Source organism: Oncorhynchus masou, unplaced genomic scaffold (genome assembly GCF_036934945.1).
Source record: "Oncorhynchus masou masou isolate Uvic2021 unplaced genomic scaffold, UVic_Omas_1.1 unplaced_scaffold_1560, whole genome shotgun sequence".
In the NCBI taxonomy this organism is placed as follows: Eukaryota; Metazoa; Chordata; class Actinopteri; order Salmoniformes; family Salmonidae; genus Oncorhynchus; species Oncorhynchus masou.
The window spans coordinates 1-23968 of record NW_027005658.1 but is presented as its reverse complement, the minus strand read 5'-3'; the positions used below and the strand labels follow the sequence as shown (position 1 = coordinate 23968).

Sequence of the window (23968 nt, the reverse complement as noted above, 5' to 3'; positions counted from 1 at the left end):
AAACGTCATTTCATTTTTTTTTGTAAATTGAAATTTGCTATCGTAAATGTTAGCAACACCTCCGCCTTTGCGGGATGCACGGGGGATATGGTCACTAGTGTAGCCAGGAGGTGAGGCCTCATTTAACACAGTAAATTCATCAGGCTTAAGCCATGTTTCAGTCAGGCCAATCACATCAAGATTATGATCAGTGATTAGTTCATTGACTGAAAAAAGACCATAGAAAGACCATAGAGTTGGATAAAAGGCACACTAGCTACAAAGGCTGTTTAAGCATGGGCATAACATTGTTTGCATCCTTTCAGTTTGTTTATCGACTGTCATTAAAATCATGGAGGTTGAAGAAGAAGAAATGTACTACTTTAAAATAGAGAGAGCCGTCAGTTGAGCTGCCGATATTGTCACAGAACCCATCATGAAAAGATGCAAAGCCGTGCCCTCTATCCAACTCTATGTCAGGGACCAAGATGCTGATTCAGAGACAGCTTCCTTCCTCATTCACACAATGCTGTGTTCAAGAGCATCAAAACTGTGACGTGTGACGGGTACATTCTGACTGACTGACTGATCTACAAATCTGCTTGCATGATAAATAATTACCTTAGATTACTCGTAGGTAAGTCAGTCTGGACTCGCCTTTAAAGTCGGCTGCAATGTCGAACGCGGCCACATTTACATGCTTGACAGCCATTATGTCATACAATATTATAATAACTGTGGAATACATTTAAAATCTTTTTCTTATTTTTAAGAATGACAGGCTAAACTGTAATATAAAAAAAAAACATTTTGAATGAATTGTCTTAAACTTTGAGCTTATTTACAACATGATGCTAAATTACACTGAATCATACTTTATCTAAAGTAGGTAGAAATTCATAATTTCACTTAAAAAAGTGTGATTACGGTATTAATATTCCGCCATTGCTCAATAATGTCTGACAGCAATACAAGTACATCATTTCAACACATCAAGATAAACTTGGTCCGAGACTTTACACCTTAAAAAGTTGTTGTCAATGTTATCAGTATCAGTCACTGACAAAAGCACATTATGTAATAAAAAAATATCTAAATGGCAAAACCGCACAGAAAAAGAGCAGAAGCATAATATATTTATCATCAATTTACATAATTATCAATACAAGGAAAGTTAATGCAACTGAACAACTGAACTCAAATGTTAAAACTATGGAAAACGTTCTGAATATGGTAACAATATAATAGCATGAGAATAAAGGTGTGAGGCCTAGCTTTGGTTTGATGCTGTAGCTCTTCAGTCCAAGTTCTGTTTTAGTTCTCTTCAGTCGAGGTTCTGTGATGGTTCTCTTCAGTCCAGGTTCTGTGGTGGTTTTCTTCAGTCCTGGTTCTGTTTTGGTTCTTTTCAGCCCAGGTTATGTGGTAGTTCTCTTCAGTCCATGTTCTGTTTTGGTTCTCTTCAGTCCATGTTCTGTGGTGGTTTTCTTCAATCAAGGTTCTGTGGTGGTTCTTTTCAGTCCAGGTTTTGTTTTGGTTATCTTCAGTCCAATTTCAGTTGTGGTTTTGTTCAGTCCAGGATCTCTTCAGTTCTCATAATTGGAGGGTTGAGCCTCTCTCTGAGGGTCTGTATCACTGGGGATGTCACGACTCCCGCTGAAGACGGTCACTCTCCTTGTTCGGGCTGCGCGGCGGTCGACGTCACCGGTCTTCTAGCCATCGCCGCTCCACCTTTCATTTTCCATTTGTTTTGTCTTGTTTTCCCGCACACCTGGTTTACATCCCCTCATTACTCTAAGTGTATATTATCCTCTGTTCCCCCCATGTCTGTGTGTGGTATTGTTGGTTGGTTATGTGTGTGACGCTACAGGCTGGTTGTGCGAGGGGTATTGTTGTGCCCGTGGTTCTGTATTTTGTACCATATTGTGTATTTGTGCGCAATCGCTTTTTTCCCTTGGACTCCAATGCTTCCCACAGTTGTCCTTTGGGTGGTGGACCATTCTTGATACACACAGCGCTTGATGGGTGGCTACTTTGAAGAATCTCAAATATTAAATATATTTTGATTGTTTAACACTTTTTTGGTTACTACATGATTCCATATGTGTTAGTCTTCACTATTATTCTACAATGTAAAACTAGTACAAATAAAGAAAAACCCTGGAATGAGTAAGTGTGTCCAAACTTTTGAATGGTGCTGTATATAGTGTATAATGTGTATATGTATGGTGTATTATACAGGGCACATTTGAAAAAGAGACCTAGTTCTCAATATGTACTCCATGTTAAAATAAAGGTTAAATAAAATAAACAAACGTTATTTGGGTATGAGTATGATACAAGGTACCTCTCCATGGGATCTCCATTCTCCCTTCTAACCCTCTATGTCCCCAAAGAGAGACACCTACCTTGGAAGGTCAGTGAACAGTTAGGGGTCAAGACCCACGCCATGTTGGAGACCATAGCACTCATTCTATATGACATCCCATTCTCACTAAACAATGATGTATTTTATTCTCACTAAACAATGATGTATTATATTCTCTAACTACTAGTTGGACAAAATGGTGGACTGTTATTCTTCGAAGAATAAAAGCCTTTAAACCATCAATAGTCTCACTGCTTGGTCTGAATTTGTTAACTGTGAGATGTATTATTATCAATGACTTAACATTCCAGAATGTTCCATCTCTCAGTGTTCTGGAATGGAATGGAATGCCTGACTGAATTACCCTCCACACTCCAAATATCCATGTTATGTCATATTGTGTCTGTGTGTTTTAGAAATGACAATGAATAATATTTCATGTAACTGGTTGTGTGTCGAGGTGCGGATATTTTTTTTTAACCTTTATTTAACTTGGTATGTTAGTTTGGAACAAATTCTGATTTTCAATGACAGCCTAGGAACAGAGTGTTAACTGCCTTGTCAGGTGTAGAACGTCAGATTTTTATCTTGTCAGCTCAGGGATTTGATCTTTCAACCTCTGGGTTACTTGTCCAATGCTCTAACCACCAGGCTGCCTGCTGCCTGTTGCTCCTACTGAAAGTGTCTGTATATTTTGTGCATTCATGATGATGGTGATGAATGTGAATTAACCACTGTCGCTCTCCAAACCAATGTACATTTCTTATTTGTAGTTACTGTATGTACTGTTAAGTAGAAGAGGTGTGATTTTGAAAGCTTTCCATTTTGTCTCCATTGAAGATAATGTTAAAACATGGTGAAAACAATGACGATGAAGTTTATTCATTAAAAAAGTCACTTCACACACTAGCTTAAAAAAACAACAACATTTGATAAAAGCGATAAGAAACCTTGCATCAAGCAGAACTCTTTCCTGGACATAAAAACAAAAAAATATAGCAAACTTATACTACGTGTATCATCTAATAGTACCATATGAAGTAATACAATATAATAGAAGCAGATATAATGACTTTCTGGTTCTAAGCTTCATACAGCATATAGTCTCACAAGTCTGATGATTGTTTCAGAAATATAACATACAAACATATATAGTTATATAAAATACAACTGGACCTTGAGGTTGCCTACTTCAGAAATATAACATACAAACATATATAGTTATATAAAATACAACTGGACCTTGAGGTTGCCTACTTCAGAAATATAACATACAAACATATATAGTTATATAAAATACAACTGGACCTTGAGGTTGCCTACTTCAGAAATATAACATACAAACATATATAGTTATATAAAATACAACTGGACCTTGAGGTTGCCTACTTCAGAAATGTAACATACAAACATATATAGTTATATAAAATACAACTGGACCTTGAGGTTGCCTACTTCAGAAATATAACATACAAACATATATAGTTATATAAAATACAACTGGACCTTGAGGTTGCCTACTTCAGAAATATAACATACAAACATATATAGTTATATAAAATACAACTGGACCTTGAGGTTGCCTACTTCAGAAATACAACATTTTGGGAAAAAGATGCTGTAATCAGAAATGTTTACAATAAAATAAAATGAATGTTAAGGTCCTACTTATTCATCATAGTTTAAAAGGCATAACTGACCCTAGATCCGAACTCCTACTCTAAGTGTGAATAGAGTAGTTCTGTGTGGCCTAGTTTGTACAGCATGGTGCATGGGTTCAATTCCTGCTTGTCACACCCTGACCATAGAGAGCCCTTGGTTCTCTGTGGCGTTGTAGGTTAGGGCATGACTAGGGGCTGTTCTAGTCTTTTCATTTATATGTTGGTGCTCTTCGTATGGTTCCAAATTAGAGGCAGCTGATGTTCGTTGTCTCTAATTGGGGATCATACTTAAGGGTTCCCTGTTTCCACCTGCTTTGTGGGATATTGTTTTGTGTTAGTGCTTTCAGCACCACGTAGTTCACGGTTGTTGTATGTTTCTTGTTTTTGGTTTAAGTTTCACTGCAAATAAATATGTGGAACCCAACTCACGCTGTGCCTTGGTCCGTCCATTTTAATGAGCGTGACACTGCTGGGACTACACATACGATACATGTATTTGAACATGGCTGTAATGACTGAGAGAATTTGGATAAAAGTGTCTGCTGGATGGAAAATATTATTACATACTATTATAAACTGGGTGGTTTGGGTTCTGGATGCTGATTGGCTGAAACAGCATTTCAGAAGCGTATACTGTATATCAGACAATATACCACGGGAATGATGCAAAAATACTTGTTTACTGTTCAATCTATGTTGGTAACCAGTTTATAATAGCAATAAGGTACCTCAGGGGATTGCAGCACGGCACATTCACTCAAGAACAGCCCTTAGCCGTGGTACAGTATATTGTCCATATACCACAAACCCCTGAAGTATGTTATTGCTCTTATAAACCTAAGCAATAAGGCCTGAGGAGGTGTGGTATATGGCCAATATACCACGGCTAAGGGCTGTTCTTGTGCACAATGTAACACTGAGTACTTGGATACAGCCCTTAGCCGTGGTATATTGGCCACATACCACAAACCCCGATACAAGGTTTTATTTATATTTATACAAGGCTTTTGTCAAACTTGTTCTGTTCATGTCTTCTTGTTTCTGGGTTTGTTGTATTCAGGTCTTCTTGGTTCTGGTTTTGTTTTGTTCAGTTCTTCCTGGTTCTGGGTTTGTGGTTCTGGGCATTTGTGTTCATGTCTTCTTGGTTCTGGGTTTGTTGTGTTCAGGTCTTCTTGGTTCTGGGTTTGTTATGTTCAAGTCTTCTTGGTTCTGGGTTTGTTGACTGTACTGTAGATCTCAGAGGCATCCACCTCAGCTGCTTGTGCTGCTGCTGGTCTGAGGAGAGAGAAACAGAAATGAAACAAAGGAACCCTGTACCCTATATAGTGCACTACGTTTGATCAGGGCCTATAGTGCTCGGTCAAAAGTAGTGCACTAAATAGGGAAAAGAGTGCCATAAGGAACTCATCACTCCCTCATTATAGTCATGTCATGGTAATTGTCTTGAGATGTCCATTTTTAGGTTGGTAGATTAAGGAAATGACATCACTAGTAGTCACGAGGGGTCAACTGTTTTGCATATTGATGACATATCCAACAATGAGCAGCAGCATATGAATGACCTTAATGCAGAATATGGTCACAGGGGGGCAGCAGTGAGGTGGTTACATTTCACAGCAGTTTATTGCAGATCCTCGTCCTGTTTATGGTATTGAGGCATGAATTATCTTAATGCAGAATATGCATTATTTATGACATCATCATTGTCTACTCCTCCAATGAGCACATGGCCGTAACTACATGAGGACAGCAAATGTTTATTTTTTATAATAATAGCCTAATACATATACTGTACAGAAAAAGAAAATTAATATTTATGAATAAATGAAAAGTAATAAAGAAATGAAAATCTAAATATTGCTCCCAGTGTTGTTCAAAGCTTATTTTCTTGATATGACTAACTGCTCCTGCCTCTTTGCGAACGATTGGAATCATGAACTGTGATTTGCTGGTTATGTTTGCCTGTTTGCCTGCTTGGCCCGGATCTTCGTCCCTGATTTGAGCACATTCACCATTCTCTCAAGTATCTAATTCCCCTTCTCGCTGAACAGGCCGAGGGCGATGTAAAACCAAATACCCCAACTAGCAGATTACTCTGCGGACAATCTGTTTGCGAGATGCCGAACAAAAGGCTTTAAAAAAAATCGATCTCGCAACTCCTGCCGCTTCTACAGACATCCACCAAACAAAAACATCACTCTCGAAGAATGACTGGTAAGTAGTCGCTCATAGACATGTCAGTCAGGTCGGGGGCATAGCTGCCAGCAGACATTTCTATTGCAGTAACACTGAAGGGGTCTGGTTAATATTACCTACACGGAACCCAAACCGGCTTCGCGCTATCGTGCATACATTTATTTTCTCCACCAACACCAAACGCGATCACGACACGCAGGTTAAAATATCAAAACAAATTACATTAATTTGGGGACAGGTCGAAAAGCATTAAACATGTATGGCAATTTGGCTAGTGAGCTTGCACTTGCTAGCTAATTTGTCCTATTTAGCCTGCTTGCTGTTGCTAGATAATTTGTCCTGGGATATAAACATTGAGTTGTTATTTTACCTGAAATGCACAATGTCCTCTACTCCGACAATTAATCCACACATAAACGGCCAACTGAATCATTTCTAGTCATCTCTCCTCCTTCCAGGCCTTTTCAGCTTTGAACTTATATGGTGATCGCATCTAAACTTTCATAGTATACCACGAAGACCGACAAAAAAGTTAGTCTTTCAATCACCCACGTGGGTATAACCAATGAGGAGATGGCACGTGGGTACCTGATTCTATAAACCAATGAGGAGACGCTCCTTGGCGTGCAGGTTCAGTGTGGGTGCTATAATTTTATAACATTGATTTCTACATTGATTTTGCGATGCTCGCACACACGACGTTTCCGGTCTGGTCAGCATGTTAGCCAGCTAGAAGGATGAAGTAAGAAGCTTACGTTAATGGAGCCAACCTCAGCAGGAGCAAACCATACACTACTAAGTCCTTTACAGAGAACAGGCTACTGAGACAGACAGTGATGTGGGGGTCAGTGGAGAGGCTGAGGCAGGCTGCAATGCAGGTAGAAGTAGAGGAGACCGAGAGAGAGGAAGCAAGCAGAGAGAGAGGTTTTTACAGTGGTTCCCAAAATTGGGGTCAGGGTCCCATGTGGGGTCCCCTGAGAAAATCTGTACTAATCTAATCAAACACTTTAGGAACATAAAAGAAATACATGTTTCAATATGAACATCTCCACAGCACCTATCTTCCATATATATATATATATAAAGATATGTTTCAATATGAACATCTTCACAGCACCTATCTTCCCTATAGTTCTACATTATAATACTATCAACATGTAAACAATACAGTTCTAAAAATGTCACATGTTTTTATTTCTTCTCTGATTAGTGTGTCAGTGTGAATCATTTCCAATATTTCCTCCTTTTCAGGTGTATAACATTACAACTGTATAGCTAATAGGTTATGTGTTTGTAGATGGACTGAGGTGAATTAACCCTCAGCAGCCAAGGTGATAATGGACTGAGGTGAGATAAACCTCAGCAGCCAAGGTGATAATGGACTGAGGTGAGATAAACCTCAGCAGCCAAGGTGATAATGGACTGAGGTGAGAGAACCCTCAGCAGCCAAGGTGATAATGGACTGAGGTGAGAGAACCCTCAGCAGACAAGGTGATAATGGACTGAGGTGAGATAACCCTCAGCAGCCAAGGTGATAATGGACTGAGGTGAGATAACCCTCAGCAGCCAAGGTGATAATGGACTGAGGTGAGATAACCCTCAGCAGCCAAGGTGATAATGGACGAGGTGAGAGAACCCTAAGCAGACAAGGTGATAATGGACTGAGGTGAGATAAACCTCAGCAGCCAAGGTGATAATGGACTGAGGTGAGAGAACCCTCAGCAGACAAGGTGATAATGGACTGAGGTGAGAGAACCCTCAGCAGACAAGGTGATAATGGACTGAGGTGAGATAACCCTCATCAGCCAAGGTGATAATGGACTGAGGTGAGAGAACCCTCAGCAGACAAGGTGATAATGGACTGAGGTGAGATAAACCTCAGCAGCCAAGGTGATAATGGACTGAGGTGAGATAACCCTCATCAGCCAAGGTGATAATGGACTGAGGTGAGATAAACCTCAGCAGACAAGGTGATAATGGACTGAGGTGAGATAACCCTCAGCAGCCAAGGTGATAATGGACTGAGGTGAGATAACCCTCAGCAGACAAGGTGATAATGGACTGAGGTGAGATAACCCTCAGCAGCCAAGGTGATAATGGACTGAGGTGAGATAACCCTCAGCAGCCAAGGTGATAATGGACTGAGGTGAGATAACCCTCAGCAGCCAAGGTGATAATGGACGAGGTGAGAGAACCCTCAGCAGACAAGGTGATAATGGACTGAGGTGAGATAAACCTCAGCAGCCAAGGTGATAATGGACTGAGGTGAGAGAACCCTCAGCAGACAAGGTGATAATGGACGAGGTGAGAGAACCCTCAGCAGACAAGGTGATAATGGACTGAGGTGAGATAACCCTCATCAGCCAAGGTGATAATGGACTGAGGTGAGAGAACCCTCAGCAGACAAGGTGATAATGGACTGAGGTGAGATAAACCTCAGCAGCCAAGGTGATAATGGACTGAGGTGAGATAACCCTCATCAGCCAAGGTGATAATGGACTGAGGTGAGATAAACCTCAGCAGACAAGGTGATAATGGACTGAGGTGAGATAACCCTCAGCAGCCAAGGTGATAATGGACTGAGGTGAGATAAACCTCAGCAGACAAGGTGATAATGGACTGAGGTGAGATAAACCTCAGCAGCCAAGGTGATAATGGACTGAGGTGAGATAAACCTCAGCAGCCAAGGTGATAATGGACTGAGGTGAGATAACCCTCATCAGCCAAGGTGATAATGGACTGAGGTGAGATAAACCTCAGCAGCCAAGGTGATAATGGACTGAGGTGAGATAACCCTCAGCAGCCAAGGTGATAATGAACTGAGGTGAGATAAACCTCAGCAGACAAGGTGATAATGGACTGAGGTGAGATAAACCTCAGCAGCCAAGGTGATAATGGACTGAGGTGAGATAAACCTCAGCAGCTAAGGTGATAATGTACTGAGGTGAGATAAACCTCATCAGCCAAGGTGATAATGGACTGAGGTGAGATAACCCTCAGCAGCCAAGGTGATAATGGACTGAGGTGAGATAACCCTCAGCAGCCAAGGTGATAATGGACTGAGGTGAGAGAACCCTCAGCAGACAAGGTGATAATGGACTGAGGTGAGATAAACCTCAGCAGCCAAGGTGATAATGGACTGAGGTGAGATAACCCTCATCAGCCAAGGTGATAATGGACTGAGGTGAGATAAACCTCAGCAGACAAGGTGATAATGGACTGAGGTGAGATAACCCTCAGCAGCCAAGGTGATAATGAACTGAGGTGAGATAAACCTCAGCAGACAAGGTGATAATGGACTGAGTTGAGATAAACCTCAGCAGCCAAGGTGATAATGGACTGAGGTGAGATAAACCTCAGCAGCCAAGGTGATAATGGACTGAGGTGAGATAAACCTCAGCAGCCAAGGTGATAATGGACTGAGGTGAGATAAACCTCAGCAGCCAAGGTGATAATGGACTGAGGTGAGATAACCCTCATCAGCCAAGGTGATAATGGACTGAGGTGAGATAAACCTCAGCAGCCAAGGTGATAATGGACTGAGGTGAGATAACCCTCAGCAGCCAAGGTGATAATGAACTGAGGTGAGATAAACCTCAGCAGACAAGGTGATAATGGACTGAGGTGAGATAAACCTCAGCAGCCAAGGTGATAATGGACTGAGGTGAGATAAACCTCAGCAGCCAAGGTGATAATGGACTGAGGTGAGATAACCCTCATCAGCCAAGGTGATAATGGACTGAGGTGAGATAACCCTCAGCAGACAAGGTGATAATGGACTGAGGTGAGATAACCCTCAGCAGCCAAGGTGATAATGGACTGAGGTGAGAGAACCCTCAGCAGACAAGGTGATAATGGACTGAGGTGAGATAAACCTCAGCAGCCAAGGTGATAATGGACTGAGGTGAGATAAACCTCAGCAGCCAAGGTGATAATGGACTGAGGTGAGATAAACCTCAGCAGACAAGGTGATAATGGACTGAGGTGAGATAACCCTCATCAGCCAAGGTGATAATGGACTGAGGTGAGATAAACCTCAGCAGACAAGGTGATAATGGACTGAGGTGAGATAACCCTCAGCAGCCAAGGTGATAATGAACTGAGGTGAGATAAACCTCAGCAGACAAGGTGATAATGGACTGAGGTGAGATAAACCTCAGCAGCCAAGGTGATAATGGACTGAGGTGAGATAAACCTCAGCAGCCAAGGTGATAATGGACTGAGGTGAGATAACCCTCATCAGCCAAGGTGATAATGGACTGAGGTGAGATAAACCTCAGCAGCCAAGGTGATAATGGACTGAGGTGAGATAACCCTCAGCAGCCAAGGTGATAATGGACTGAGGTGAGAGAACCCTCAGCAGACAAGGTGATAATGGACTGAGGTGAGATAAACCTCAGCAGCCAAGGTGATAATGGACTGAGGTGAGATAACCCTCATCAGCCAAGGTGATAATGGACTGAGGTGAGATAAACCTCAGCAGACAAGGTGATAATGGACTGAGGTGAGATAACCCTCAGCAGCCAAGGTGATAATGAACTGAGGTGAGATAAACCTCAGCAGACAAGGTGATAATGGACTGAGTTGAGATAAACCTCAGCAGCCAAGGTGATAATGGACTGAGGTGAGATAAACCTCAGCAGCCAAGGTGATAATGGACTGAGGTGAGATAACCCTCATCAGCCAAGGTGATAATGGACTGAGGTGAGATAAACCTCAGCAGCCAAGGTGATAATGGACTGAGGTGAGATAACCCTCATCAGCCAAGGTGATAATGGACTGAGGTGAGATAAACCTCAGCAGACAAGGTGATAATGGACTGAGGTGAGATAACCCTCAGCAGCCAAGGTGATAATGAACTGAGGTGAGATAAACCTCAGCAGACAAGGTGATAATGGACTGAGGTGAGATAAACCTCAGCAGCCAAGGTGATAATGGACTGAGGTGAGATAAACCTCAGCAGCCAAGGTGATAATGGACTGAGGTGAGATAACCCTCATCAGCCAAGGTGATAATGGACTGAGGTGAGATAAACCTCAGCAGCCAAGGTGATAATGGACTGAGGTGAGATAACCCTCAGCAGCCAAGGTGATAATGAACTGAGGTGAGATAAACCTCAGCAGACAAGGTGATAATGGACTGAGGTGAGATAAACCTCAGCAGCCAAGGTGATAATGGACTGAGGTGAGATAAACCTCAGCAGCCAAGGTGATAATGGACTGAGGTGAGATAACCCTCATCAGCCAAGGTGATAATGGACTGAGGTGAGATAAACCTCAGCAGACAAGGTGATAATGGACTGAGGTGAGATAACCCTCAGCAGCCAAGGTGATAATGAACTGAGGTGAGATAAACCTCAGCAGACAAGGTGATAATGGACTGAGGTGAGATAAACCTCAGCAGCCAAGGTGATAATGGACTGAGGTGAGATAAACCTCAGCAGCCAAGTTGATAATGGACTGAGGTGAGATAACCCTCATCAGCCAAGGTGATAATGGACTGAGGTGAGATAAACCTCAGCAGACAAGGTGATAATGGACTGAGGTGAGATAACCCTCAGCAGCCAAGATGATAATGGGCTGAGGTGAGATAACCCTCAGCAGACAAGGTGATAATGGACTGAGGTGAGATAAACCTCAGCAGCCAAGGTGATAATGGACTGAGGTGAGATAAACCTCAGCAGACAAGGTGATAATGGACTGAGGTGAGATAAACCTCAGCAGACAAGGTGATAATGGACTGAGGTGAGATAACCCTCAGCAGCCAAGGTGATAATGGACTGAGGTGAGATAAAACTCAGCAGCCAAGGTGATAATGGACTGAGGTGAGATAAACCTCAGCAGCCAAGGTGATAATGGACTGAGGTGAGATAACCCTCAGCAGACAAGGTGATAATGGACTGAAGTGAGATAACCCTCAGCAGCCAAGGTGATAATGGACTGAGGTGAGATAAACCTCAGCAGCCAAGGTGATAATGGACTGAGGTGAGATAAACCTCAGCAGACAAGGTGATAATGGACTGAGGTGAGATAACCCTCAGCAGACAAGGTGATAATGGACTGAGGTGAGATAACCCTCAGCAGACAAGGTGATAATGGACTGAGGTGAGATAACCCTCAGCAGACAAGGTGATAATGGACTGAGGTGAGATAACCCTCAGCAGACAAGGTGATAATGGACTGAGGTGAGATAACCCTCAGCAGGCAAGGTGATAATGGCTGGGGTAATTTTTGCTAGTTTTTTTCTGTTTTCCAAATACCATTTAAAAGTGTTTTAATTGTGTAGAAATGCAGTAAATGAGATTCAACTTTCCACCCCCCACCCCGCCCCCCCATCCAGATTTGGTTGTAAACAAGCAAACTTCTCCTTTAATGCTATGTGTTCACAATGTTCTAGTATTGACTCTGTGTTGCTGTAATGGCAGAATATGCTCACTGGGAGGCAGAACTGGGGAGGTTGAATTTCACAGCAGCGTATTGGACATCTTGGTCCTGTTTCTGTGGTTGATGCAGCTGGACGGTGGAGTACAGAGGCACTTCCTGGTTTTTGGAGCCAGAGAAGTGGACGCTGGCGTAGTGAACATCATCCTGGTTGTCTGTGTCAGCTGTCTGTGCTGCAGTAGAGGTCATGGCCATGTTTGAGATGTTGTCATACACTGGACTAGAGTCTCCCTGATGGAGGGAGAGGACAGACAACATGAGGAGTGGAAATGTTCCACAAAGAATACAGTCATCACAGTCTCCTTCTGATTCCAACAGACTCACCTCTCCATCGTCTGCTGTGTCTCTTGTGTTGGAGGTGGATGTGGAGGCCTTCTTCCTGTTTTGTACATGAATGAATGTATGAAGACATCAATCAATCAATTAATAAATTAAGTTACTTTTATTTATTTTTATTTAACTAGGCAAGTCAGTTAAGAACAAATTCAAATTTACAATGACTAAAGTGAAATTATATTTAAAAAATATGCAATCTCACTCACCTGAACCACATGAGTCCAGAGAGACAGAGGATGAGAACCAGAACAACCACTGTGATTCCTACAGCTGCAGTCAGAACTGAGGTTTGTTTCCCTATAATACAATAGGGATGATATGAGTACATGGCTTGCTCTTATAATCTAAAATCTAACACATTATAGAATATCAACACAATACGTGTTAATACTTCGGGATCTTATAAAACCTGTGACATCATAAGCCAACACATAATTATAAACCAAAGTGTAATCAGTCAAAACACAATGATTTAGATCAGCTTGAAACCTGTCAATTTGTATTGAAGTATTGAAGATGTAACTTTACCTGCTACAATGATCATCAGAGCTGTAGAGTTCATAGATCCTCTTCCATTCTGGGCCTCACAGTAATATTCTCCTCTGTCCTCAGAGATGATGTTAGTGATGATGTAACTCTGTCCTGATGCTTTTGGTGAGGTTACGTTCTTCTTGTACCAGGTGTATTTGTCCACAGGTGGGTTGGCATCACTGCTGCAGGTCAGAGTCACTGAACTGCCCTCCACTATTTCACCAGAGGGACTGACTGACACTGAGGTGTTCTGTGGAGCATCTGGTAAAGGAGAATTCATCAGAGGGTTATAAAGGTGCAATTACAACCTCACATGACATATCAAAATCTGTGAAGCCTGAATCTCAAAAATAAGAATCCACTAATACAAAACTTTAACAGGAACACATGTGACACTGAGCTGTACTTTACTCACATTTCACATTGATGTTGATTGACCCAGACCTCCCCGTCTTCATCCCATTCCAGGCCTCACAGTAGTACTCTCCACTGTCAGATGACTTGATAAGATTGAATATGTGCTGTGGTCCTGTGTTCACATTGGAGAACTGATAGTGACCACCATTCTTCTTGTACCAGGTGTAACTCTGCACAGGTGGGTTGGCATCACTGCTGCAGGTCAGAGTCACTGAACTGCCCTCCACTAGTTCACAAGAGGGACTGACTGACACTGAGGTGTTCTTTGGGCCGTCTGGTGTTGAAGATGACAGAACAAATAAGAACTCATATACCATGTAAGGAAGCAAGAGATGATGTAAATAAGTATAGATTAGTATATTACACTGACATGTAGAACCATGTATTACAGAGATGATGTAAATTAGTAGAGATTAGTATATTACACTGACATGTAGAACCATGTATTACAGAGATGATGTAAATTAGTAGAGATTAGTATATTACACTGACATGTAGAACCATGTATTAGAGAGATGATGTAAATTAGTAGAGATTAGTATATTACAGTGACATGTAGAACCATGTATTACAGAGATGATATCAATGACTTTCACTGTAGATATATCAACACCCCATGTACTCACATCTGACAGTGAGAGTCTCTTCTGGAGAGAGGATTCTCTCTAAGCCTTCTACAGCACAGGAGTAGTTTCCTGCATCCTCACTGCTGACTGGGTCTAGGATCAGGCTGTTATAACTGCTGACTGGGTCTAGGATCAGGCTGTTATAACTGCTGACTGGGTCTAGGATCAGGCTGTTATAACTGGTGACTGGGTTGGTCAGACTTTGTCCGTTCTTGTACCAGATGTAGGTGGGGTTGAGACCGACTGTACATTGGGTTCTACATCTCAGTGTGACTCTCTCCCCCTCTGACACAGACGTAGGATCCATCTCCAACAGGATATCTAAGAGGAAACATCAGTCATATTTGACTCCAGACAGGCTTGTCATGTGATTAGACTTGTCCTATTACAGTAACAACTGTAGGTGAAGTATTACCTGTGACAGTCAACATCACACCAGGAAGACCAGAAAATCTCCCCTCCTTTGTTGTTATTAATCTGAATTTGTATTCAGCCGAGTCCTTCTCTGTCAGGTGTGTTATTGTCATGGTGTGGTGGTTCTCTGTGTTCCTATTGTACTCCACACGACCTGCAGACTCTGGATATGACCTGACATCTACAGGGTGTTTCTGTGTAAACCAGAATGAACCTTGTTCTATGTAACTAGTGGGATGAGTGTAAGAGCAGGATATGTCCACTGTGGAGCCCTTCAAGACACAGATTCTCCTCTTGGTGTAAGTCACCCTCCAGCAGTTGTGACCCTGAACACCTGAAAATACATTAAATAGTTTTGTTCAGATATACCTTGAAGTTTGCAAGTTGCCTTACTTAGTTATAAAGAAAGGTTAGCTACACATGATCCCAATAGAATCCAGACTCACACACTGCAGGAGAGCGGAGATCCTCATGGCCTTTAACAGCACAGGAGTAACTCTCTGTTTCAGAACTCCAGACAGAGTGTTGTTGGGAAGTGAGCCAATCAAGAGACTGTCCGTTCCTGTACCAGATGTAGGTGGGGTTGTCAGTCAGAGTACAGCTGGTGGTGATACAGGTCAGTGTCCTCTTCCCTGCCTCTGTGGCAGGAGTCACCTTCACCTGCAGGTCTGAATGAGAGCATATAAAACACACTTTCTGGTTTCCTTCTGTAGTTGACACAATGACTCGACCAGACTTAAAGATCACACAGTCTAACCTGTGGGATATATGGTAGTGCAAGGCAGGTCCACGGATGGTATCAAGGAACAGATGCTCCTACTGGTGTAGGTCACCCTTAAGCAGCTCAGAGAAGAAGTATCTGGAACAAATGATGAAGCACATGATGATGATGATGATGACGAAGATGGTGATGATATTAGCTTATTTGTAGGATTCTCAGTATGACAAACATGTTAGATAGTAATGAGCTATAGTTACTTATAAATCAGTCATCTGAATTGACTGAAAATATCAAGTCTGTTTACCATAAGAGAGGAAATCTCTGGAGGTAAAACTCTGGAGGTAAATCACAACACTCACCCACTGTGACTCCAGGAGAGCTGAGTTTGTCATGGCCTCTTAAGGCACAGGAGTAGCTGTCAGAACCTCCTCTACTGACTGAGTATTGATACTGAGGAGAGGAGTCAGAAAATAGATATTCTCCATTCTTGTACCAGATGTAGGTGGGGTTGGGGATGTCAGTCAGAGTACAGGTGGTGATACATGTCAGTGTAACCCATGATCCCTCTGTCACTGTGCCAGGAGTCACCTTCACCTGCAGGTCTGATTGAAGAGAGATTAACAACATAAAAGAACAAACCTCATCATTTCAACCTACTACAACTAGAGATAAAGTCGTGACAGTATATCATCATGTTCTGTAAGTGTAGTATTACCAGTATATCATATTGTTCTGTAAGTGTAGTATTACCAGTATATCATAATGTAAGTGTAGTATTACCAGTATATCATAATGATCTGTAAGTGTAGTATTACCAGTATATCATCATGTTCTGTAAGTGTAGTATTACCAGTATATCATCATGTTCTGTAAGTGTAGTATTACCAGTATATCATAATGTAAGTGTAGTATTACCAGTATATCATCATGTTCTGTAAGTGTAGTATTACCAGTATATCATAATGATCTGTAAGTGTAGTATTACCAGTATATCATCATGTTCTGTAAGTGTAGTATTACCAGTATATCATCATGTTCTGTAAGTGTAGTATTACCAGTATATCATAATGTTCTGTAAGTGTAGTATTACCAGTATATCATAATGTAAGTGTAGTATTACCAGTATATCATCATGTTCTGTAAGTGTGGTATTACCAGTATATCATAATATTCTGTAAGTGTAGTATTACCAGTATATCATCATGTTCTGTAAGTGTAGTATTACCAGTATATCATAATATTCTGTAAGTGTAGTATTACCAGTATATCATAATGTTCTGTAAGTGTAGTATTACCAGTATATCATAATGTTCTGTAAGTGTAGTATTACCAGTATATCATAATGTAAGTGTAGTATTACCAGTATATCATAATGTTCTGTAAGTGTAGTATTACCAGTATATCATCATGTTCTGTAAGTGCAGTATTACCAGTATATCATAATGTTCTGTAAGTGTAGTATTACCAGTATATCATATTGTAAGTGTAGTATTACCAGTATATCATAATATTCTGTAAGTGTAGTATTACCAGTATATCATAATGTTCTGTAAGTGTAGTATTACCAGTATATCATAATGTAAGTGTAGTATTACCAGTATATCATAATGTTCTGTAAGTGTAGTATTACCAGTATATCATAATGTTCTGTAAGTGTAGTATTACCAGTATATCATCATGTTCTGTAAGTGCAGTATTACCAGTATATCATAATGTTCTGTAAGTGTAGTATTACCAGTATATCATCATGTTCTGTAAGTGTAGTATTACCCGTATATCATAATGTTCTGTAAGTGTAGTATTACCAGTATATCATAATGTTCTGTAAGTGTAGTATTACCAGTATATCATAATGTTCTGTAAGTGTAGTATTACCAGTATATCATCATGTAAGTGTAGTATTACCAGTATATCATAATGTTCTGTAAGTGTAGTATTACCAGTATATCATAATGTTCTGTAAGTGTAGTATTACCAGTATATCATCATGTAAGTGTAGTATTACCAGTATATCATCATGTTCTGTAAGTGTAGTTTTACCAGTATATCATAATGTTCTGTAAGTGTAGTATAACCAGTATATCATAATGGTCTGTAAGTGTAGTATTACCTGTCACAGTCAGACTGGTTCCAGGGAAACTATGACCCCATTCAACGCTGTATGTTTTAAAAGTGAAGCGATACTCAGCTGTGTCCTCCTCTCTCAGATCTGAGATTCTCAGTTTGAAGGGACCTCTGTTTGTTCCAGTGTACTCCACACGACCTGCATACCCTGGGTCTCTGGTTAGGTTTTCAGGGGTCAACTTATCACTTCTAAACCAGAATGATGATTTGGTGTAATAATAACCAACATAAGTACAGGATATGTCAACTGTTGACCCCTTCAGGGCACAGATTCTCCTCTTGGTGTAATTCACTCTGCTGCAGCCCTGACCCTGAACACCTGAAACACAGTGACATAACAAGAGGTCAACTGGATTCTATTCTCAGTTCTTTCTAGAAATGCTAAAAGTTCTCACAGTGAAATCAAAACACACACAGGTTAAACAGTATTACAATTTTAATGAAATAAACACTCACACACTGCCGGAGAGTGAAGATCCTCGTGGTCTTTTACAGCACAGAAGTAGCTGTCTGCAACTTCAGGGTAGACTGAGTAGTGTAAAGTGTTCTCAGTTACAACCTGTCCATTCTTGTACCAGATGTAGGTGGGGTTACCAGTCAGAGGACAGCTGGTGGTGCTACAGGTCAGTGTCGTCGACGCTGCCCGCCATGTAGGAGTCACCTTCACCTGCAGGTCTGGAGTAGACAACATCAACCTGAATCACCTGTTGTCTAGTGTCGTCACATGATGCAATACATTTACCCTGAAGAAGGTGATGTGGAAACGTTGGTGTTCTTTAAGCAACAAATGACTGGGAGGTTGTACATATGGAGTGTGACTCTCTTTGTTGTTACAGCTTCCAGTTTATTCTCCGTTAGTCAGCACACTGAATCATTTTCTGTTCGCCAGCTCATTATTTTTATTAGATTAATACAAATCAAGACAATTTCCAGACCTAAAGGAACAATGAAGATTAAAAAGAACATCAGACAATAGAATGTTACCTGTAACAGACAGAGTGACTCCAGGACTGGCAGTATATAGAATGTTACCTGTTACAGACAGTGACTCCAGGACTGGCAGTATATAGAATGTTACCTGTTACAGACAGAGTGACTCCAGGATTGGCAGTATATAGAATGTTACCTGTTACAGACAGAGTGACTCCAGGACTGCCAGTATATAGAATGTTACCTGTAACAGACAGTGACTCCAGGACTGGCAGTATATAGAATGTTACCTGTTACAGACAGAGTGACTCCAGGACTGCCAGGATATAGAATGTTACCTGTAACAGACAGAGTGACTCCAGGACTGCCAGTATATAGAATGTTACCTGTTACAGACAGAGTGACTCCAGGACTGCCAGTATATAGAATGTTACCTGTAACAGACAGAGTGACTCCAGGACTGCCAGTATATAGAATGTTACCTGTAACAGACAGAGTGACTCCAGGACTGCCAGTATATAGAATGTTACCTGTAACAGACAGAGTGACTCCAGGACTGCCAGTATATAGAATGTTACCTGTTACAGACAGAGTGACTCAAGGACTGCCAGTATATAGAATGTTACCTGTTACAGACAGAGTGACTCCAGGACTGCCAGTATATAGAAAGGTACCTGTTACAGACAGAGTGACTCCAGGACTGCCAGTGTATAGAATGTTACCTGTAACAGACAGTGACTCTAGGACTGCCAGTATATAGAATGTTACCTGTTACAGACAGAGTGACTCCAGGACTGCCAGTATATAGAATGTTACCTGTTACAGACAGAGTGACTCCAGGACTGCCAGTATATAGAATGTTACCTGTTACAGACAGAGTGACTCCAGGACTGCCAGTGTATAGAATGTTACCTGTAACAGACAGTGACTCCAGGACTGCCAGTATATAGAATGTTACCTGTTACAGACAGAGTGACTCAAGGACTGCCAGTATATAGAATGTTACCTGTTACAGACAGAGTGACTCCAGGACTGCCAGTGTATAGAATGTTACCTGTAACAGACAGTGACTCCAGGACTGCCAGTATATAGAATGTTACCTGTAACAGACAGTGACTCCAGGACTGCCAGGATATAGAATGTTACCTGTAACAGACAGAGTGACTCCAGGACTGCCAGTATATAGAATGTTACCTGTTACAGACAGAGTGACTCCAGGACTGCCAGTATATAGAATGTTACCTGTAACAGACAGAGTGACTCCAGGACTGCCAGTATATAGAATGTTAACTGTAACAGACAGAGTGACTCCAGGACTGCCAGTATATAGAATGTTACCTGTAACAGACAGAGTGACTCCAGGACTGCCAGTATATAGAATGTTACCTGTTACAGACAGAGTGACTCAAGGACTGCCAGTATATAGAATGTTACCTGTTACAGACAGAGTGACTCCAGGACTGCCAGTATATAGAATGGTACCTGTTACAGACAGAGTGACTCCAGGACTGCCAGTGTATAGAATGTTACCTGTAACAGACAGTGACTCTAGGACTGCCAGTATATAGAATGTTACCTGTTACAGACAGAGTGACTCCAGGACTGCCAGTATATAGAATGTTACCTGTTACAGACAGAGTGACTCCAGGACTGCCAGTGTATAGAATGTTACCTGTAACAGACAGTGACTCCAGGACTGCCAGTATATAGAATGTTACCTGTAACAGACAGTGACTCCAGGACTGCCAGTATATAGAATGTTACCTGTTACAGACAGAGTGACTCCAGGACTGCCAGTATATAGAATGTTACCTGTTACAGACAGAGTGACTCCAGGACTGCCAGTGTATAGAATGTTACCTGTAACAGACAGTGACTCCAGGACTGCCAGTATATAGAATGTTACCTGTAACAGACAGTGACTCCAGGACTGCCAGTATATAGAATGTTACCTGTAACAGACAGTGACTCCAGGACTGCCAGGATATAGAATGTTACCTGTTACAGACAGAGTGACTCCAGGACTAACAGGATATAGAATGTTACCTGTTATAGACAGAGTGACTCCAGGACTGCCAGTATATAGAATGTTACCTGTTACAGACAGAGTGACTCCAGGACTAACAGGATATAGAATGTTACCTGTTATAGACAGAGTGACTCCAGGACTGCCAGTGTATAGAATGTTACCTGTAACAGACAGTGACTCTAGGACTGCCAGTATATAGAATGTTACCTGTAACAGACAGAGTGACTCCAGGACTGCCAGTATATAGAATGTTACCTGTAACAGACAGAGTGACTCCAGGACTGCCAGTATATAGAATGTTACCTGTAACAGACAGAGTGACTCCAGGACTGCCAGTATATAGAATGTTACCTGTTACAGACAGAGTGACTCAAGGACTGCCAGTATATAGAATGTTACCTGTTACAGACAGAGTGACTCCAGGACTGCCAGTATATAGAATGTTACCTGTTACAGACAGAGTGACTCCAGGACTGCCAGTATATAGAATGTTACCTGTTACAGACAGAGTGACTCCAGGACTGCCAGTGTATAGAATGTTACCTGTAACAGACAGTGACTCCAGGACTGCCAGTATATAGAATGTTACCTGTAACAGACAGTGACTCCAGGACTGCCAGTATATAGAATGTTACCTGTAACAGGCAGTGACTCCAGGACTGCCAGGATATAGAGTGTTACCTGTTACAGACAGAGTGACTCCAGGACTAACAGGATATAGAATGTTACCTGTTATAGACAGAGTGACTCCAGGACTGCCAGTATATAGAATGTTACCTGTTACAGACAGAGTGACTCCAGGACTGCCAGTATATAGAATGTTACCTGTTACAGACAGAGTGACTCCAGGACTGCCAGTGTATAGAATGTTACCTGTAACAGACAGTGACTCCAGGACTGCCAGTATATAGAATGTTACCTGTAACAGACAGTGACTCCAGGACTGCCAGTATATAGAATGTTACCTGTTACAGACAGAGTGACTCCAGGACTGCCAGTATATAGAATGTTACCTGTTACAGACAGAGTGACTCCAGGACTGCCAGTGTATAGAATGTTACCTGTAACAGACAGTGACTCCAGGACTGCCAGTATATAGAATGTTACCTGTAACAGACAGTGACTCCAGGACTGCCAGTATATAGAGTGTTACCTGTAACAGACAGTGACTCCAGGACTGCCAGGATATAGAATGTTACCTGTTACAGACAGAGTGACTCCAGGACTAACAGGATATAGAATGTTACCTGTTATAGACAGAGTGACTCCAGGACTGCCAGTATATAGAATGTTACCTGTTACAGACAGAGTGACTCCAGGACTAACAGGATATAGAATGTTACCTGTTATAGACAGAGTGACTCCAGGACTGCCAGTGTATAGAATGTTACCTGTAACAGACAGTGACTCTAGGACTGCCAGTATATAGAATGTTACCTGTAACAGACAGAGTGACTCCAGGACTGCCAGTATATAGAATGTTACCTGTAACAGACAGAGTGACTCCAGGACTGCCAGTATATAGAATGTTACCTGTAACAGACAGAGTGACTCCAGGACTGCCAGTATATAGAATGTTACCTGTTACAGACAGAGTGACTCCAGGACTGCCAGTATATAGAATGTTACCTGTAACAGACAGAGTGACTCCAGGACTAACAGGATATAGAATGTTACCTGTAACAGACAGAGTGACTCCAGGACTGCCAGTATATAGAATGTTACCTGTAACAGACAGTGACTCCAGGACTGCCAGTATATAGAATGTTACCTGTTACAGACAGAGTGACTCCAGGACTGCCAGTATATAGAATGTTACCTGTTACAGACAGAGTGACTCCAGGACTGCCAGTATATAGAATGTTACCTGTAACAGACAGAGTGACTCCAGGACTGCCAGTATATAGAATGTTACCTGTAACAGACAGAGTGACTCCAGGACTAACAGGATATAGAATGTTACCCGTTACAGACAGAGTGACTCCAGGACTAACAGGATATAGAATGTTACCTGTAACAGACAGAGTGACTCCAGGACTGCCAGTATATAGAATGTTACCTGTAACAGACAGAGTGACTCCAGGACTAACAGGATATAGAATGTTACCTGTTACAGACAGAGTGACTCCAGGACTAACAGGATATAGAATGTTACCTGTAACAGACAGAGTGACTCCAGGACTGCCAGTATATAGAATGTTACCTGTAACAGACAGAGTGACTCCAGGACTGCCAGTATATAGAATGTTACCTGTAACAGACAGAGTGACTCCAGGACTGCCAGTATATAGAATGTTACCTGTAACAGACAGAGTGACTCCAGGACTAACAGGATATAGAATGTTACCTGTTACAGACAGAGTGACTCCAGGACTAACAGGATATAGAATGTTACCTGTAACAGACAGAGTGACTCCAGGACTAACAGGATATAGAATGTTACCTGTAACAGACAGAGTGACTCCAGGACTAACAGGATATAGAATGTTACCTGTAACAGACAGAGTGACTCCAGGACTAACAGGATATAGAATGTTACCTGTAACAGACAGAGTGACTCCAGGACTAACAGGATATAGAATGTTACCTGTAACAGACAGAGTGACTCCAGGACTAACAGGATATAGAATGTTACCTGTAACAGACAGAGTGACTCCAGGACTAACAGGATATAGAATGTTACCTGTAACAGACAGAGTGACTCCAGGACTGCCAGTATATAGAATGTTACCTGTAACAGACAGAGTGACTCCAGGACTAACAGGATATAGAATGTTACCTGTAACAGACAGAGTGACTCCAGGACTGCCAGTATATAGAATGTTACCTGTAACAGACAGAGTGACTCCAGGACTAACAGGATATAGAATGTTACCTGTAACAGACAGAGTGACTCCAGGACTGCCAGTATATAGAATGTTACCTGTAACAGACAGAGTGACTCCAGGACTAACAGGATATAGAATGTTACCTGTAACAGACAGAGTGACTCCAGGACTAACAGGATATAGAATGTTACCTGTAACAGACAGAGTGACTCCAGGACTAACAGGATATAGAATGTTACCTGTAACAGACAGAGTGACTCCAGGACTGACAGGATATCTCCCTCTGGTCTGATCTGTTATAAAGCTGAACATGTACGTAGCTGAGTCACTCTCTCTCAGGTCTGTGATTGTCAGGGTGTGTCCATTCATCT

General features: G+C 41.7%; 1 protein-coding gene across 1 annotated transcript; it reads right to left on the bottom strand.

Annotated features, from left to right (window-relative positions):
• Positions 1–3201: 3201 nt before the first annotated feature.
• Positions 3202–23959, bottom strand: LOC135531227 (B-cell receptor CD22-like). Its single transcript, XM_064959348.1, has 14 exons — positions 23837–23959; positions 18267–18485; positions 17797–18129; positions 16046–16288; positions 15723–15824; positions 15412–15633; positions 14967–15299; positions 14552–14872; positions 13924–14199; positions 13506–13769; positions 13184–13274; positions 12966–13020; positions 12637–12872; positions 3202–5280 (listed from the first exon to the last, which is right to left on the bottom strand). The coding sequence occupies exons 1-14, from the start codon at positions 23907–23909 to the stop codon at positions 5199–5201; spliced, it is 2850 nt and encodes a 949-aa protein (XP_064815420.1). The 5' UTR covers positions 23910–23959; the 3' UTR covers positions 3202–5198.
• Between the last annotated feature and the right edge of the window lie 9 nt (positions 23960–23968).